The 19,668-nt window shown below is 41.9% G+C and overlaps 1 protein-coding gene across 2 annotated transcripts in view; it reads right to left on the reverse strand.

Moving 5' to 3' along the window:
* SOBP (sine oculis binding protein homolog) overlaps positions 1-19,668 on the reverse strand; it is a 165,735-nt gene that overhangs the window by 54,957 nt on the left and 91,110 nt on the right. The window contains exon 5 of one of the 2 annotated variants that reach the window (XM_051855416.2): positions 16,220-16,315. The exons of the other annotated variant lie outside the window; for it this stretch is intronic. Within the exon in view, the coding sequence (XP_051711376.1) occupies positions 16,220-16,315 (96 nt within the window). The remainder of the gene's footprint in view (positions 1-16,219; positions 16,316-19,668) is intronic. 2 annotated transcript variants of the gene reach the window in all.

Here is a 19,668-nt window from a genome sequence, read left to right on the forward strand (position 1 = left end):
AAGAAGTCCTTGTTGGGTTTTACTGGTTTAGCATAAATCAGGACATAACTGGAATGGACCTCTTTACATAACCAGAGCCTTTAGGCCATTGATGTAGTAAAATTCGCTCTTTGTTCATGTTGCATTTTTTTCTCCTTCTTTCTTTCTTTTTTTCTTTTTTTTTTTTTTTTTAAACATGGCTTAGTTACTATGCAGAGGCTTAGCACTCTTGCACAGGGATCAGTTCCAGACGCTGGTTTGATTTGAAACAAGCCAAGCAAATTTGCCCGAATGCGATTTCAAAAGGTTTTCCTATTTCTATCATCAGGAGATTGGAGGAAGCTGAGAGGCAAGTCACTATTTGCGTTCAAATAATGCCGGCCTGATTTTCTCAGGTATTTGGTATTATTCAGTAGACAGGCCAGACGGATGACCCTGCCTTTCTGCAACTCTGCTATTGCTCCCCTGTCAGGACCGTGTGTCTCAAAGCTAATTTCAAAAGGCAGATTACTTATAATTGCAGATACATTTTTTTCCTTTCATTTTTACCTTTCTTTCAGTCTTTTTACCTTTCTCTTTCCATATCACATTGACGAGATGAGACTCAAAAAGTTAATGGTAATTGCTCTCATCTTAATTTAGCTTTGAGAGAGAGAGAGAGAAATGTGTATAATTTGCAGATCTGAGTGCAGGTCATTACAGGTGTGTTATATTAGTGTATTCATGAGTCCCCTGGGACAGGCATGCTGCGCTATCCAATAACTTCCCTAATGTGTAATTACACACCATCAGACTATAATTGATTAATTGAAAAGAGAATGTAGGCAGATGTGAGGGCAAGACTTCTGCTGCTCATTAAATGAATATGTCCTTGCTTCTCTTTAATAAGTTAAGTGGAACTACTCAAAAGCAATTAAGTCAGTAGTGAAATTCATTAAATTTTAAGTAATTATTGGTATTAAACTCTGTAATAAAATTCAAGACTTTGCATAGTTCTGTTTCATAAAGAAGCATGATAAGTCTATGGGGCCAAGTTAGCAGAATGAGGGTTCCAGAGAAGACTCCATCTTAGACATCCTGGCATCCTGCGTGAACATCCCCTGAGACAGAATGACAGCAGGAGCAGGTGTTTCTAGAAGCTCTGACTGCCATCCTAGACCAGTCAGGGCAAGAGTGTCACTTAAGCCCAAGACTGTAATTGTGTTTCCAAAGTAATTCTTTCATTTAAAAGTTTAATCTAAATAATGAAAAATAAAAATATCTCTTCTAAAAATCTAAGGCCTTGCATATTACAATCCATACTTTCTCTAACATCTAAACTTAAATGTAAAAATGGATCTGCAATTTGGAGAAAGTTCTTTCCTCACCTTACTCTCCTGACTTGGCCATGAGGTGAGGGGAAGGACGAGACTGCGCCTTGCTGCAGGGATGGGGCCGCAGCTGGATCTCAGTGCCCAGAGGTGGCTCCCACACATTCTGCCACTATTCATTTTGCCCACAAAACTGGAAAATGCAGCAAAGAGGAACTCAGCTCCGCCAAGGCTGCCGCATTCCAGACATTCCTGACAACTCCCCAGACACAGGAAAGACCTTGGAGTCTGAACTGACTGTGGAAAGTTGCCAACAGGGAGCCGCACCAGGGCAGCTGGTTCACTAGCTCATTCATACACCTAGCATGTCTTGAGCATCTCCTCAAAGCCTTGAGACGACATATATACATATACAGCTTAATAATACAACAACACACGGTTTAATATATAAATGCACAACATAAAAGCTAGGGGTGAATTCTATAAAAATCTAACCTATGTAGTGCTCTATTCCAAGATGAGCTTGTGTCCAGCACACAGTAGGTCCTCAGTAAAAGCTTGGGATTCTGGGGAAAACGTGATAGTGTGTGGCATTTGTATAACGTTCTCTATTTAACTTGTGGAAGTGGTGAAGATTAGGCCTTAAATGTTAATGTCTTGGCCAGAATAAACCAAAAAGATGGTGATGATGGCAGCTGAGTGAAGAAGAGTGGATTCCAGAACCCTTATGCCCAGACTTCAGCAGCATCCTTGAAAGCCCTGCCATTGCTTTCTGGCTATAGAAAATTTAAACTGTAAACCCACGAATTGTGGTCATTTATGTTAAAACCAGTAGACTTAACCACATATTTTTTTAAACTTGTACTTCAAAAATCTAAACATAACTTTGTATGGTGAGTTTCACAATCTAAAAAAATAAAAAAGAAATCATTGTATTTTCATTGTCACTGGGATCAGTGATAGCCGGTCCACCAGATGCATGGCTGCAGGCTTGCTGGTTCCCCCAGGGGTCTCTCCTATTTGGGACCAGTGAGAGGCCTCCACACTGCAACCCTGACTCAACACAGACATGTGTCTCCTACCATTCCCCATAGGAGGAGGGAAAGGCATTTTACATATACACTGATTCCTGTTGGAAGAAAAAAATTCCAATCCTCACACACGCTGTAATTTTAGAAAGCATAACTAAAGTTAAAACTAAATTAGACTAAATAGGTATATTAAACTCAGAGATAAAAAAGCCAGGGCAGAGGAAAGACTTTAGGTCTCATTTTCTGTTTGCATGTGTTCCTGCCATAATGGGCACCTTCTTGTCCCATGGCTCATTTTCTTCTTGAATACAACCTTGATAATCAGTGTACGGACAGCCTGAGTATTTAACAGAGGAGCTCTGCTCAAGGGCCACACCTTGAGCTTTCACAAGTTCACTAAATGACATTTTGCTCACATTATTTGGGATTTTTGTTTCTCTGTTTTTTGTTTTCACATCTGTAACAAGTCCCAAATATACTCCAGACAACTAAGTTAGACCACAGGAAAATGGATAGATTCTGAAACTTAGCTGCATATGAACAAAGGTGGCCCTCAAGGTGGGTGCTGGTGTTTACCCCCAAAACAAAAGCAGAATCATAAATGGTCAGGTAATTAGAATAATCAGTCAATATGAAATTACAAGAAAATTAATTTGGGGGGATTAACTAGCAGACCCTTTTTGGGTAGGATATTCTGTTCTCAAAAACATTTTGTATTAGTCTAATGTTTTACCTTAGTGAACCCTGTAAATTCTATAAAATGCTTTCTCTTTGATGAAAATCTGGAAAATCGGGGCTGGTGCTATGGCACGGCAAGTTAATGCTCCTGGCCTGAGGCACCGGCATCCCATATGGTCACTGGTTCAAGACCCGGCTGCTCTCTGCTATAACCTGGGAAAGCAGTAGAATACAGCCCAAGGACTTGGGCCTCTGCACCCATGTGGGAGACCTGGAAGAAGCTCCTGGCTCCTGGTTTCAGATTGGCGCAGCTCCGGCCATTGTGGCCAACTGGGGAGTGAACCAGTGGATGGAAGACCTCTCTCTCTCTCTCTCTCTCTCTGCCTCTCCTTCTCTCTGTGTAACTCTGACTTTCAAATAAATAAATAAATCTTTAAAAAAAATCTTGACAATCTTTAGGATGAGTGTTGGACAAAGAGCAGTTGTCCATTCTGTGCCTTGTTTGTGTACAAAATATAAGCAATCAGTAAGACCACATGATTGAAAGCTGTGCACTGTGAGATTCTCTCATCATTAAAAAAAAAACCTCATGAGACTATATATTAGCATTCCCTCCTGACTGTAAGCAGCTGAGTACAAGCAGAGCATGTACTGCCCTTTATTAGTTAACTTTTATTGGGTGCTTACAGTATGTTGAGCATGTTATATGTATTATCTCATTGAACTTTCATAGCGACTCTAAGTGGCATACACAGGTATTTCTCCTGTTTTATAGATGCAGAAACTGATCATGTTAAAGCCACAAAGCCAGGAAGTAAGTGGGGTCTCTGTGGTTCCAGAGTACATCTCTATGAGGTTTCTGTGTTATTTCCAGAGGGAAGAGGTTACTGTGCTCCTGTAAATGCAGATCCTAAACCTCTTTAAATAATCCCAGTTAAGGAAGCTTCCCCCCACCCTCGTTTGTGCTTTTACAGCTTTAATCACACGGATCCCAGAATCATTCTGGATTACAAGCATTTTGAATTTCAGCTTCTTGATTCTACTTTGATCTTGTTTTCCGCACTGCACACAACTAGTTACTTACTCAATTAAGACTATTATCCGAAATCTAAATTTACAAGAAAATTGACTTGAGATGAAATGTTTGCCAGTTATTTATACTAACATGGTCATAAGAATTTGATGACCAATATTTTTGGACAGCCATTTGCAGTCTTTATCTCATCTTTCCAGCTGTGAGAGGTCTTTGTGCCTGAACTGTTCCAACTGCATTCTAGAAGTCTCCCCAGCCCCTCCTCCAACTTGCTCTCACCAAAGCACTTCCTGGCTTAGATACCTACTGCAGATCCCTATGGGCTAAGGCACCAAATGTACATGTGCTGCTCTGCTCTCACTTTTCTTGTCATCTGATCACAGTCTACCAAGTTGATGGTATTCTCTGCACTCTCAAAGCAATGCCCGCTCAGTCTTCCACGTGGCCCGCCATGTGCAGGGTGCTCACCCCGCTCCCCACCATTCTACCTCTCTCTCTCTGGGATGAGCTTCCACTGCCATCCATCCTCCAAGGACCAACCTAACTCTCATAGTTTGTTCATGAGTTTCTTAGGAGAAAGAGCCACAATTTTATACTTTGTACTGTTAACACCTGACTTTTAGGCTCAGTGCTTGGGAGATGGTAGGTACCTAATAAGTGCATGATGGTTCAAAGAAAAACATGGGATGGGCATTCCGTTGTAGTAGGTTAAGCTGATGCTTGGGGTGCCCGTATGCCATACTGGAGTGCTGGTTCAAGTCCCAGCTTCTCTGTTTCCCATCCAAATTCCTGCCAATGTGCCCAGGAGGCAGGAGATGATGGTCCAAGTATTTGGGTCCCTGCCACCCTTGTGAGAGACCTGGATGAAGGCCTGGACTCCTGGTTTTGACCTGGCCCAGTCCCAGTTGTTGTGGGCATTTGGGAGTAAACCAGCAAATAAAAGTTCATCTCTCTCTCTCTCTGCCTTTCCAATAAATAAATAATTAAAAAGAAAAATGTCTACAAAATCTGGGCAATACAAACATACTCCCTAACAACATATTCTTATGTTAATTCCACCCTTTGAGTTGTGTCCATGATGCTACATATCTACATTTTAAAAGAGATTTTAAATCTTTATAGGTAAATTGCACTACATTATAGATGTTGTCTTCATGCAGGGTACATAAAAGAATAAATTAAAGATTGGAGATATAAGAAGTTACTCAGACCAAATAAGCCAGGGAGACCATATCCCCTGAGAAAAGGTCTTTGGGGTTTGAATTATCAAGACTGGCTGTCTCCATTGATTCAGCTCAATTTTCAACTTGGCTGATCTGATGACAGTCAGTGCATTGTTTAAAAATCAAAATGCATGACGGCTAAGGAAAAAAAATGAAAATAAATATTTCATTACAACTTAATTTTCTCCATGTACTTTTATACATTCATATGTAAACATCAAATTAGTTCAGAAAAAATATTACATAAACGTTTGAGATGAGTTAAATGCCATAAATTCATAAGCACTTTAGCAATGCTTCAGTTTTTCATTTTCCATTATATATATATACATATATATAAATATATATATATATATATATCCACTTTTCTACATAGGATATCTAAATTTGCCCTCATTGTATGTTAAATTTGTATAAAGACAATGGTTGTGCATATTTTCAAAATTCAGGCTATCTGATAAATACATAAACATTTGTCTAAGCCAAAAATAGTGTTTAGTTTCCTGGGAATGATTTCACATGTTTATCAGGCAATTTGAAAGGTAAAAGTACCACTGACTCAAAGGGCTATAAACAGAGGCCTCTAAACTATTTCACATCTGCAGTAATCTACGTGTTTTCTTCACTTACATTTCTGCATGTTCCATGCAAAGGACCACTTCTAACATCAGCTCAGTATTTAAACATTGCCTCCCTAGCAGTGATGGCTCCAGTAGCTGAATCCCTGCTACGCACAGGGGAAACCTGAACTGCATTCCCAGCTCCTGGCTCTGGCCTAGCCCCAGCGTTTGCAGGCATCTGCAGAGTAAATGGGCAGATGGGATGGTTCTCAAACTCTCTCTCTCTCTCCTATTATTATTGTTAAACAATAATAAGAATAAAATACTGACTCCCTTCCTCAGGGTCTACTGCTTGAAATGCTTATGTGGTGTTTTTCTCTTTCTTGTTCACAAAAAGAAGTACATAGCACATTCCACTGCAGTATCAGAATTCGACTTAGATTCAAATATTCCGTTCAAAGGAAAGCAAGCTACATTGAGATTGGAAACCAAAAACAGCACAGTATTTCACAATTCAGTTTCAAGGGTAACTTTTCCTATATAATTTTATTTCCTGAAGCTAGATCATAAAAGTATACTTTATCTCTTCTATAGGTGAGGAACCTAAAAGATAATGGTGTTGGTGATGAAGATGATGGATAAGGGCATCTTAACTTATAAAAACACACTTTGTCTTAATGCAATCTACAAATTTTTTTTATTGAGAGAGGCAAGGAAGGGGAGGTGAGTGGGGGGGGGGGACAGAAAGAGAGAGATAAAGACCACTACCAAAGCATCCTTAAAATTTTTCGAGAGAAAAATTAATGGATATGTAATCCAAAGTAGAATATTAAGCAATTCTGAGTAATTAAGGTAAAAATACTGTTTATTATTTCAAAATCAGCTTATCTGGGGTATTGCTTAACTGGTTCAACATTTCATTTGTAAGAATGAACAAAGTCATCTATATCGTCTCTGCTGAAGGGAAGGTGTGCAGCTGTACAAGCTCAACCATGGTAACTAAAGGCCAACCTTCCACGTGGCGCCCTCAGTGGCAGACACACAATCCAGAACTAGCTAACTTCTGGGCTTTAGACTCTTACCTGAACTAGAACCAGGGAGTTGTGTTATTTCATGCATTCATTCAGCAAATAATTATTGAGCATCTACCTCCACGGCTCATGGCATCAATATCACCATCATTACTAAGATGCCACTGCTTCAATACCAACAGGGGAAAGCACACTGACAATTAAACAATGACAGGTCATCAACAGTAATATGTGGCTCCCATTTCTGCAATGTTAAAACACTTCAGGGCCAGCACTGTAGCTCACTTGGCTAATCCTCCGCCTGTGGCGCTGGCAACCTGGGTTCTAGTCCCAGTTGGGGCGCCGGCTTCTGTCCTGGTTGCTCCTCTTCCAGTCCAGCTCTCTGCTATGGCCAGGGAAGGCAGTGGAGGATGGCCCAAATGCTTGGGTACCTGCACCCGCATGGGAGACTGGGAGGAAGTACCCAGTTCCTGGCTTTGGATCGGTGCAGCGCCGGCAGTAGCGGCCATTAGGAGAGTGAACCAACGGAAGGAAGACCTTTCTATCTGTCTCTCTCTCACTGTCTATAACTCTCCCTCTGTCTCTCTCACTGTCTAACTCTGTCTGGGGAAAAAAAAAAAACACTTCAGGAAAAAAAAAATGCAACCTAGAATACATGAAAAATGGTGTGGGCCAAGCAATGCTTTCAGGGGCTCAGTGACTAAACAAGACAAAGCTCCTGCTTCAAAAACTCCAAGGAAGCCACATCTGGGATCAAAACAGTGGGTGCAATCCCCTGGCAAAGGTCCAAATTTCTGATGTACACAGCAATGCAGGAGGGAGGGAGGAGTTGGGAAGAGAGCTCTCCAGGAAAGCCTGATGCCTCAGGCCCAGAGAGTAGAAAGTGTCCAAAAAATACAATGAGACAAAATTTAACAAGAAAGCGCATCACTTTAAAGACTCCTGTTTTCTTGAACCTGTTCATCTGCAGCTTAATCATGGGCTTCTAAATTCCTTCCTCTCTTTAAAAACTCCTTCTTGCCAGTCCTCCATCACCCCCACATCTCACTCTCCAATTTGCCTCCCCTATTACTATGTTATTTTTCCCAATTCCAAATATTTTTTATACTCTTTCCCTTTTTCTCCCAAGAGACTTTCATTAGCTTGTTCTTCTAACCATAAACCAAGCTTATGACTGAAAGTGATTAATTTCAGTTCTGGCTGGTAACTTGTATATTTTTATATTGATAATTGATATCCTATCTGATTTCCTGGTTTTACTTGATATTTGACCTACAGTTTCCTTGAAGCCATCAGAGGCAAATTCTCTTTGTTATTTTAGGAATTGATAAGTTCTAGCAACTTAAGCAATGAGGGAGAATATGACTGACACCCAGTTCTCATATGCTACTTTATGACAGAAGTCTCCAAGGAAATAGATCCGTTCCATCTGAGGAATTCAATTCTACCAAATCAAAACAGTTCAAGCCTTTTAAAAACGACCTTAGTGATCATTAAAAAAAAAAAAATCAAAATCTTCAAAAGAAAACTTAGCACTTACCATACTTAATCTATAGCTGTTAGATTTTTTTAAAATACACTCAAATGTTTACATCACATTGAAAAATACATATTTTCCATCGTCTGTAGCTATTCTGTGAATATCCCAAGCCTAGCAAATAAAAAATATATACTTTGGCTCTGTTCCCCATAACTTATTACACACTGGGAATTCTCAAATACTGACATGCCTTCCTGAATAAAATCACCCTTCCTAACTACCCCCGTAAATGTCCTTTTTCTCTTCAGAATTCTATAAAAGAACTGTAACAAAAAAGAAGCTCAAAAGAGTGATTCTGAATTAACCTCTTAACTCTTTCACATATGCCCTCCCCACACACCACCACCACCATAGAATGAACTCCATCTCTGACCCTGGGATGGAAAGCCATATAAGAACTAATCCCCTACCCTGAGAAGGCAACCGTAGATATTGGACTTGAGCACAGGCTTGGGCATGAAGTCAGAGAGATGTGGGTCAAATCCCAGCTCTGCACCTGCTCATTGGACCCCCCGCTCCTCTGGCAGGGCAAGGAATATAACATTTTTTTACAAAAGAAGAAGCTTAGCTCTAATTATCTGCACTACCCTGTACTTCTAATTTCCAAGGATATTTTTGTGGCTTTTGCATGAAAATGTGCATATGCAAAACTCTCAGATAATCTATTGCTAGAAAATCTGGCCAAGTGGTAGCCTACAACATGCTTGAAAGCAAGCAGCCTTGGATTAAATAATTATGATCACAACAATGATGTCTGAGTGATAACTGTTGATCAAGCACTATTTTAAGCACCTACGGGTTTCATCCATTTAGACCTCACACCAACCCTACCAGGGAGCTGACAGGACAGACACAGAGATTCAGCAATGGGTCCGAGACTACACAGTCAGTGGGGTGGGGTAGGGGAGATTCCTGAATCTGAACAAAACAATCTGGCTCAGGAGTCCAATTCCTCACCACAACACCGCACTGGGAGAAGTTTTAGATTCTTCTTTGAAAAAGTACTCAGACATTGCTGTACTTCACCAATCAGTGACATTTGCTATGGAGCCAAGAGGCACCTCTAGCTCCTCAGACCCAAACAGGATGAATGTTCCAGGCTTTCACTGAAGTTCTTTTACCCAGATTAAAATACTACATTTGAATTTGCATCCAAACCAATTGAGAAGAGACTCCCAGTTGGAAAATAAAAACAAGTACTCCCAGGCCTCTACCTCAAGATTTTGTTCAGTCCAATGCATTTCTCTAGCCCTGTTTTATTAATAGCAAGACTTCTGCGTACTGAGCTTTTTACTAAGTGCTTCAGATACTTGGTGTCATGGTCTCCTCAAAACAATCTCAGAGTGGTGGGCGTTTGGCCTTGGAGTTGAGACACCCACATTCCATATCGGAGTGCCTGGCTTTAATGCCCGCCTCCAGCTCCTGATTCCAGCTTCCTGCCAATGCAGACCCCTGGGAAACAACCATGATAGCTCAAGTAGTTGGATCTCCTTCCATACGGGAGACTTGGGTTGAATTCTTGGCTTCTGACTTTGGCTCTGTCCAGCCCTGGCCATTGTTGGGGAATGAACCAGCAGATGGGAGCGTTCTCTCTCTTTCTCTCTCCCCCACCCATATTTCTCTTTGTGTTTTCCTGCCTCTCAACTAAAAACAAATCAATAAATAGCAACCCCATGAGTTAAGGATGTGCTGTTTTTATCCTTGTTGGGTTGATAAAGACACTAGGGCTCAGGGAAGGTAAGAAACTTGTCTGGGTTGCACAGCTGACCTAGCTGCAGAGAAAGGACCAGAACTCCCACTCTTATCCACCAGACAACAGTGTCTCTGTGGAGAACACATCCCCTTCTGAGGCTCCAAGAACTACTGCAAAGTACTGTGTGAGAAGCCAGGATGTAAACCAAGCCATTATTTCCCTGCCCTTTTTGTGCAATGGCCCTGAAATTGGAAAGGCAAAGGTTCTACCATGTCTTGGAAAAGCAAGCCTGCGGGGCACCAAGGCTGATCAAATCAAAGCCCCAGACCCCCACAAAAGGCCCCTATATCAGAGCAGAAGCTGAGGGATTCCTAGCTCTCCCCCAAGGTGGCTTCTCCACCCAAGAGAGGAAGTTAAAAGATTTGGGTGGATGGAAGGGGAGGAAGGATGGTCAGCTGCAGTCAGAGGGTCTTCATGCAGGAAAAGAGAAAAGACCTGAACCATAAAGTCATGGCAGAAATGGAAGCCAAGAGATTGAAGAGAAAGAGAAGCAAAAGCCACAGCTAGAGAGCAAGGTGAAGCAGCACTGATGGAACAGAGGGATGTGCAGGTGAAATACGCCGGCTGACACGGAATCCACCCCTGCCACCTGGCTACACAGTCCTGCTGGAGATCATTATCATGTCATCTCTTTTGGAATTGCCCCCAACTTGGCCTAAGATTGCGCCTTCATTTCCAGAAAGTTTTATTTTTTAAATAATAGTTCAGAAAAGCACAGGAGCAGAGGAATCATCCAAGACTAAAGGGTAGAAAGAAGTGATGTGAAAGACCAACTCTCTAGACAGCACCTGCCCCTGGGGTTTTCTGGTTATTCTGTATCTTCGGGGCTATTACAATTACTATTTCAGGAAACAGTAGACTATGCATGTCTACATCACATGATGCTTTATTTGATGTGATGGGAGTTCAAGTGTGTCACCATGAATTTTAATTTTCAGTGCCTGTGCTAACATCAAAGCAACAATATGTAAATTTAAGTTGAGCCGGGGCACATATCTGGCTTTTATCAGAACACAATATTAAGGGTCGGGTCTTTGGCTAATTGCACCTATTTTGAAAAGCCCATCAACTTTTCTATCACCTTTCAAGGGTTCTCGTTCTATCTCCATGAACGGCAGAAAGGTTCTAGCAATGGCTAATACATGACAGAAATTCAGAACTTCCTCTGATTGCTGTGATGAGGCTACCATGTAGCAGTGAGCTGGACTGGGTTGCAAAGAGATTTGATCTTATTTTAAAATAAATACATTTAGAACCACAGGTCTGAGAGTCAAAAAAAAATTCAAGTCAGCATTGGGATGATAGTCTGTCTTTCACCCTAAAGGCTTTTTAAACTTGGTCTGATCTCCCAAGCCTTCCAAGATTATGCTGAGCAGAAAAAAAAGATTATGGTACATAACCAAGAGTCATTTGTTCTCTGTCTGCATAGTCCCAAAGCTCCAATTGCCAATCCACTCAAAATCCATGAATTCTTTCTAGCCAGGAAAGAGGGGTGCTAAAGGGTTTAAAAAAAAAAAAAGAAAGAAAGAAAAACAACCTTCCAAAGCATCTAAGCTTTCATAATAATCTAACAACAAAAAGGAAGATAGGAGAAAAAGAAATAGATAAAGCAAGATTAGCCCTGAGTTGATAACTGTTGAAACTGGGTGAAAAGTATGTTGGAGTGCATTATGTGACTCTCATTACTCTAATTTTGTGTATGTTAGAAACTTTCCACAATAATCCACAGACACACTAGGCACTTCCATGAAGCAGAAGTACTAAAATCCAGACTCTTTTGAATGGTGTCAGTTATTGAAACTTCTGCAATGGGGCCTACCTACCTGTCCACACCTTGGCATTCTAACACTCTATGCTAGCCCAACTTAGACACTAATGGGGTTGGGAGACACTTGGCCTGCACGTCTCACCTGTACACCTTTGCTAATGCTATTTCCTTCCGCTTGGAACACCCCCTTTCTTTACACACCAGCCCCGATTATCAAAATTCAACCCACATAAGCCCTACACTGGAGGAATCTTCCTTTGTCAAGTCTTTAATGTTGGCAGATGGGAACAAACTCTTCCTTCTTTGCACTTCAGAACTTTGCCAGTGCTCTTCTGGGGCAGAGCTCACTGTGCAATGAAAACAATCGTGATTATAAGAGGAATCATAATAGCAGCTACCACGGGCTGAGTGTTTACTATATACTAGGCACTTTGAGCATGTATTGCGTTCAACCCTTACAACATCCTCTGAGGTTCTAACCTCCCACTATCACATTTTACCAATGAAGATCTGAAGCTCAGAGAAGCCCAAGAGGTGACACAGGGATCCAATGGGATGCGAAGTCAGATATATCACAGTATGTTTTGAGCTTTTGTGGCCATGATCCCAGCGACGTGGGATTAATATATTAATTAATTTATAGTATAAATTAGTCTAGCTGGGGCAGACTGGACTCTCAGAAGACCTGAGAGCCCACTTCCTTGATGACTATGACGTTGTATGTACCTTACTCCTCCTGCTGAACTGTCACCAGGTTCAGGGAAGGAATGGTGGTCCTTTTATTTTGTATCCCCACTGGTATCACCTAGCACAACACTTTATATGTAGAAGATGCTCAGTAGTGTCTTGTTAAGCGAATACTGCGTTAGCATAGGGCATCTCCTCTGGCTAAGCACTGCATGCAACTCTCAGAATCCACCTATCTGCCTCCATAAGGAAGTGAGACGCAAAAATCAGTCCACACAGCAGCAGATGCTCTCTCTTCCCCGTCATCTCTGTTCACGAGGCCACAAAACGAAAATAGTTTTCATCTTTTCTCCACACAGGCATTGTAACTGACCAGAAGGAATTCTTCCCAAACGCTATTTTTACTTAACCTCCCAGCTGTGTGCCCCGTCTCTCTCCCTCTGCAAAGCTCTCACCCCTGACAGCCGGAGGAAAAGCCAAAGGGATTCAGACTTTTTCCGGGTGAGGGCTCAGGAATCTGGAACTGAGGAAGACAGGCTGAGCCCCGCGCCCGAACTGCCCCTCTTTTATCTCCCCTTTCAGATTCCCAAATTTGGCTTCCTTCCAACCAAATTCTCCCCACGTCGGTTGCTGCTGTTCTTCGGTCGTATTTTGACCTTCTCTCTAAACACAGTGATGCTCTCTGGACTGGTCCTAAAAACACTTTGAGGGTAGGCTCGGTTGCCTTCCATTCCTTCCCCCAAACCTTCTCAACGTTCCTCTTCTTCTAGCTGTCAATCTTTTCCGTCCAAGGATCTAGCTTATGCCATGGGCCTGCAAGGTCTTAGTCTTAGTGGCTTTCAAGAACTGAGTAAATGCTGGCTTATGAGATGGTGTAAGCTCTCCCTACTGCTCCTAGTCTGACTCCCACCATTGATATAAGAATTTTAATAGACAAATGAGAAACCTTCCAGTCCCAGAAGAATGAGGCAGTAATGATAAAGGGACCAGCCCAGTGATGGAGCTACACTTCAAGGTAAGTGCTAGTCACCCAAAGCTAACTCTAAATCTTCCCTCCGCTGGGCACTTGTAAACCATGTCACCACAATGTAAATGTGATGGTCATAAACCCCAGAAAAATACTCTGGAAACATATGTTTGTAGCACACACCTATCTATGAAGAGGTAGATGGGGCTACGCTAAATTGTGATACAGCAGATAGTATTCATTTTATCTAATGTCACTCATTTTGACAATCTTGCATTTTTAAAGTTAATAATAAAAAAAAACCATAAGGAAACTGTTGCGCAATCACCAACTGAAGAATCTTGGCCACCAAGCTAAATATCTAGTCATCTGTGTTGTACATTAAGTGTGAAGGCACACATCACAGTTTGGGATTTAAATGGAAAAAATCAATACCCTACAGGAAATCTGCAGTTGCGTAGCAGATTTTTCTATCAGCGATGCTTTCCTTGTTAGTGCCTTCTGATCACACACACTTGTGTATTCCAGGCATCGATTTTACTTTGCTTTTGTTTAGGTTACTTACTATTCCTCTCTCTTCCAAGAAGCAGAGGCTGGGGGTGGAGGGAAGCAGAGGTGGGGGTGGGGGGGGCAGAGACAAAGTTAAAGCAATGTCTCTCCTACCTGGCCAGGGCACTTTTTATCTGTGTGGGTGGCCCGGAGGCCTGGCCTGCCAGCCACGTGCTCCTTGTTGTCTGGGAGCCCAGAAGTCAGCTGTGCCCTCACTGCAGTGCAGGAGCCATGTGGGGGGAGAAAGCGGCTCTGGCTGCAGCGAACCATGCAAGACACTTCCCTCCCCCACCCCCAAGCGTAAAAAGCAATTCGGAGCAGGGCTTGCCATCTTCTCTGACAGCTTCTTTAAAAATCTGCTCTCAGCTGCACTAAGAAAACTCCAAGGACTTCCTCTTGCCCTCTTCAGAATGAACAAGCCTTTTCCATATAGAAGCACAACTTCTCAGGGCTTCGTCATCAGCCAGACACCATCCCTTTCCTTGCAACCGAAAACAATGAAATGTGATGATGCAACACCTATTTGGGGAAAGGTAGCTGTTCACATAGATGCCTTACATCCTCCAGTATAAAGTGACCACAGCCAGAACTCCAGCATGTTCATTTTCTCCCAATAAATAAAAAAATGAATTATGGCATATTACTTTTAACAATTTCTCTAAAAATAAGGAAGTACTCCCAAAAGCATCCTGATACCAAAAATACAGCATAAATGACCCCTATGATCTAGCCATAGATATGGAGAGAAACATTACAACTGAGATAAGTGAACAGGATTTCCCCAGGATGGGTGATGCTAGCAGGCCTGGAAGTGGAAGAGCCCTCAGATAAAACATAAAGGTGAGCTAAATTTTTAGAAAGAAAAGTCAGACTTATAAGCAGTAAACTTGCCTGTGGATTGCTTGGGACTACAGACGCAGAATGAGCAGCGCTAGTGTGATTGAGGAGACCGTGGAATGGGGAACAGAGGTTCTTGCCGTCCACATCTAGCTACTGTGGCTGGAAGGGGTGAGAACCGCATTCTTCTCTCTTCTCCTGCTCTTTGGACACCTTGTGTTTAATGAACAGCTGGTATCAGAGCTTAGCTCCAAAGACTTTTACATGTGAGATTCCCTAAAGCACAGATCTGGTGGAGCTGCCCGAATGTGTTCGGCCAAAACGCTAAGCAGAAATTAGGCTACCTCAAAACGCGACAACTGAGCCTCCTCAGCCTCTTTCAGCGTTTTCATGGAGTTGGAGCAAATGTTTTGGCTTTAATGTAATTGAAAAGAAAAGAACGTTTAGGGACAACATAGCTAGAGCCCTCATAAAGCTTCATTTTCAAAAGCAGTGTTTGAATCTCTAAATAAATGACAATTCATTCTCTGTTTACTTTAGGTAAACAGAAAATGCATTGCAGAGCACTCATTTTCAAAAGCTAATCAAGAACATTAGGTCCCAACAGATTCATTTAATAGAAATATAATAGGCATTCCTGCTTGCTTTTCATCTCATCTTGCTGTAAACGCTAAAATGAACAGCAAATTAACCCTGCGTTGGAACAGAGCTTCTGTCACAGCTGATATCCTCTCTCTCACTTCTTGCAAACATCCCGGATCCTGTCACTGCTTTGACTCCTCTGCAGAGGGGAGATGACTGAGTTTGGCAAGGGAGGGAAGGAACTTGAATTCTAAAGGGAGTACTGCGTGTCAATTCTGCTCTCTTTCCTCGCAGAACAAAATATTGCGATGTTGTCTTCTAAAACAGTGCACAATTAGGACACAGGAGGAGGGATGGGGCTGGGTTTTCTGCCCAAGCTACATATATCAGCTGTCTTTCTCTAGATTGTCAACTTCACTAGCCGTTCTCCAAGTGGCTGCTTATCAACTACCATACAAAACAAGCTAATAAAGACAGGGCCATTCAAGTTCTATCATCAGATATCAAAGATGTGCAAACAATTTGAGATCTTATAATTAATAGTCAGTGATAGCAGAATTAGCATTTAGAACTCTATACAGAAAAACTATAATATTTCATCAATTATGTAATCACGAACAAACCCTTCCAAAAACTGTTTTCACTGTGCTAAAGTAACATTCTAGACTTGTTGTAAGTATGTTATTCTTACAAGTAGTTCGCAGTTATTCTTGAAGGCAAGCCTTGGAGTTTCCTTAGCATAGTGCTGCTGGGGAAAATTTTCAGCATGTCCATCTTCATCTCTAGCCTGAAGGGAAATATAATGGCCTATTTAGGGACTTACAAATAATGGTAGAAAAAAAGCTAAAAGCATAACAGCTCAGATCATTAAACAAACGGGAATCCAGAAATAACAACATCATTAAGAAGTTTGTTTAAATACGCAGTACGCCTTTTAGATATCAAAATTTGGGATTTGTTTTTCTTTACATTGTTTAGTTTGAACATGCAAATTCATTGTGGTGTAATATTTAAAACAACAACAAAGCAAACCAAAATCAAATAATTTTGTTGGAAATGGCCACCACTTTAGTCATCGGGTGCACATTGGTCATTGCACATTTAGGATTATGACATACGTACGTGTTTAAACTTCTTGGCATGCTTAAGCAATCACTTTTAAGAAATTCTAATAGCAAGGCCATAAGAAAAGCAATTGGCATAGTTATATTTTGCATTGTAATACTATTAGAGATAACTGATTCCTCTCCATTTTTAAATAAAGATCTGAAAGGAGCGATGATCTAGTAAGAACAATGATTCTTTAATCAAATGCAGTAAAAAAGTAGATTTAATTAAGAAGCTGCATTAAAAGTTACTGGTTATTTTGATCTACACTGTTAATTAAGAACGCTGAAGTTTAAATGGAGACATTAACAGAACCCATTAGCAATACCGCTTGCATTCAGTCTTCTCTTTCTAATCTCCATCGGCTTCTGGTTTGGAGTTGGAGGGAAGGGAGAGGTAGGGGAAAGGAGGCGTGTCTGTAGCACACTCATTAAACCATTCATTTGGGTGACACTTGCACTCCGCTCTGCTCTCATCTCGTCTTAGCCTTAACTGCTCTCTCTTTCCTGGCCTCCTGAAATTCGCAGCTGAGCTGTCTCCCTCACATATGGCTTGCATATAATTATGCATATTCCATTTTGCACTGCATTAAAATGATGAGCTCCTGGCTCCCTGCCAGCTGATTTTAAAGAGCCCCAGTGAAGTCGGAAAAAGGAGAGAAACACAGGGAGAGCCGCACACAGGAAGCAGCAGGTAGTTCTGTCTGCTGTCTTTTTAGATAAAATGTATGTCTGGCACCAAGGGAAGAGCTGAGAACTACCTGTTGTGATGTATGGATTGAGGGGGAGAAAACAAGGAATGTACATCAATGGCATAGCAATAACAGTGAGTACGAATCCCATCATTTCTCCTATAACGGGGTGGGATCTGCCTGGACCAGGACCTCCCAGAGCTCCCCGGCTACGCGGAGGATCATCAGTTCAGACAGGGCCCTAGATGCAGTACACTTCAGGATGCACTGCTTGTTTTTTTTTATAAACGCTTCTGTTACTCATCCCAAGGAGGGAACCAGATGCAGTTTGCAAGTGGAATGCTATGGTCAGTCACAAGAAGTTTGCAGGGGAAAAAATGGCTCTGATTTGCCTTTGTGTTTAAGATCTATGAACATTCTGGGACTTGAAGCCTTCTTATTGTCCCGTTTTATTTCTGCATCAAATCAGGATCAAATAAAAATGCAGTTATGGGATTGGCTACCCATGACAGAGAAGAAAGCATCAAAGTTGTTCATATCCCGTGGCAAGGGAGGCACCGAAACCAGTGGCGCTGGTTCTCTCTGCATCAGTCGTGCGCGGCAGCAAAGTGTGCACTTGTGCGGCTCCCCTGGAGCCCATCTTACACCCGAGCTGGCCGAGCCAGCAAAGCGGTGCCTAAACAAGAGCCAGTTGCAAGAAAGCACAGAGATGCCAGCGGGCAGCTACAACTTCATAATCCTCCGAGCAAAATCCCAAGCAAATCTGTGAGGTGCAGTTCTCTCTCTCTCTCTCTCTCTCTCTCTCTTTTTTTTTTTTTTTTTTAAGGGTTTACTATTTATTTGAAAGAAAGAGTTACAGAGAAGGAAAGAGACCGAGACAGAGATAGAAATGGGGGGGGGGGATTTATTTTCCATCTGCTGGCTTACTCCCCAAATGACTGCAAAGATCAAGGCTGGGTCAGGCCAAAGCCAGAAGCCAGGAATTCCATCTGGGTTTCCACATGAGTGGCGGGGACCCAGGCACTTGGACCTTTTTGCACTGCTTTCTCAGGCACATTAGCAGGGAGCTGGATCAAAAACAGAGCCGCCAGAACTGGAAGCAGCGCTCAGAGGGGATGCCCATGTCGCAGGCAGCAGCTTCACCCGCTGCTCCACAGCGCTGGCCCTGAGGTGCAGGTATCCCAAAGGCAGGGACCACATTCCATCTTTCAAACTCTGCCATGTGTGCTGCCTTACTTTTAGTTAGTACTTAACAAACATTTAAGTGGAGAAAAAAGAAAACCCATACATGGCTAGAAATTAGACCCTACCATAAACAACTCTGTGGAAAATGCCACCTCCAAATATGCTAAACTTGATGGTAGGTTTATTCTATTCCCGATGCACTATGATACATATGCTTGGAAACACACTGTGCATATAATTTACAGGGGCTACTATTTACATATGTATGCCTATATTCAGTATATATGGATCTTGTGTATAAATATTCATAAGGTGGAATATGTTTATTATGCATGTACTATGTATACACATTCATACACACCAGATGCCTAGGGATATTTTCAACATTAGTGGCAAAAATACATTCATTCCACTTGCATGTAAGGTGTTCACAATGTTTTTTATGTGTTTAAAGGACCCAAAAAAATCCCATTATCTAAGATCTGAGTGTGTTTCCTCCAAGGAGCAATAGATTGTATATAAAGCCTTGTCATTAATGAGGCTAAATAAAGCACCAGTTAAGAGAAAGGAGAGGGAGAATGGGGCATTGGAAGCACAGGGAGAAAGCCAGAAACTTGCTTCTATATGGAGCTGTTTTGTTCACCTCTGCATCAAACTCCTATGGCCCTGGACCCTCTGACACCCAATCTGACTCTCAAGTCCAAGAAACTCCATCCCCTAGCGACTGGCTGCATTTCTGCCACACGCCACAGCAACACACAGCACATCAAGTGCAAGGAGCCGCAGGACCATCACCTCCACAGGTCTGTGCAAACAGAGGCACGTACACCTCTCACCAAAGCACTTCTCTTTGCATTGTGGAGATTTCTACCGTGTAAATGTAAATTTTATTACAGTACTAAGCAGGATTAAGTACATTCATCTAAGGGTGTAATTCTCTACCCTGGATGCATATTCGAATAATCTGGGCTTCTTTGGCTTTTTTTTTTTTTTTAACACATTGATGCCTCAGCTCACCTTTTCTAGATTCTTATTTAATTGGCCCAGAGTGGGGACTGGACATGGTGGCTTTTCTTTTTAAAGCTCTCAGGTGACTGTGATGTACAAACAGGGCAAGAGAGCACCTAGAGGTATCCAGGGGAGGTGATTGGCATAGT

The sequence above is a fragment of the Oryctolagus cuniculus genome, chromosome 5 (genome assembly GCF_964237555.1).
Source record: "Oryctolagus cuniculus chromosome 5, mOryCun1.1, whole genome shotgun sequence".
In the NCBI taxonomy this organism is placed as follows: Eukaryota; Metazoa; Chordata; class Mammalia; order Lagomorpha; family Leporidae; genus Oryctolagus; species Oryctolagus cuniculus.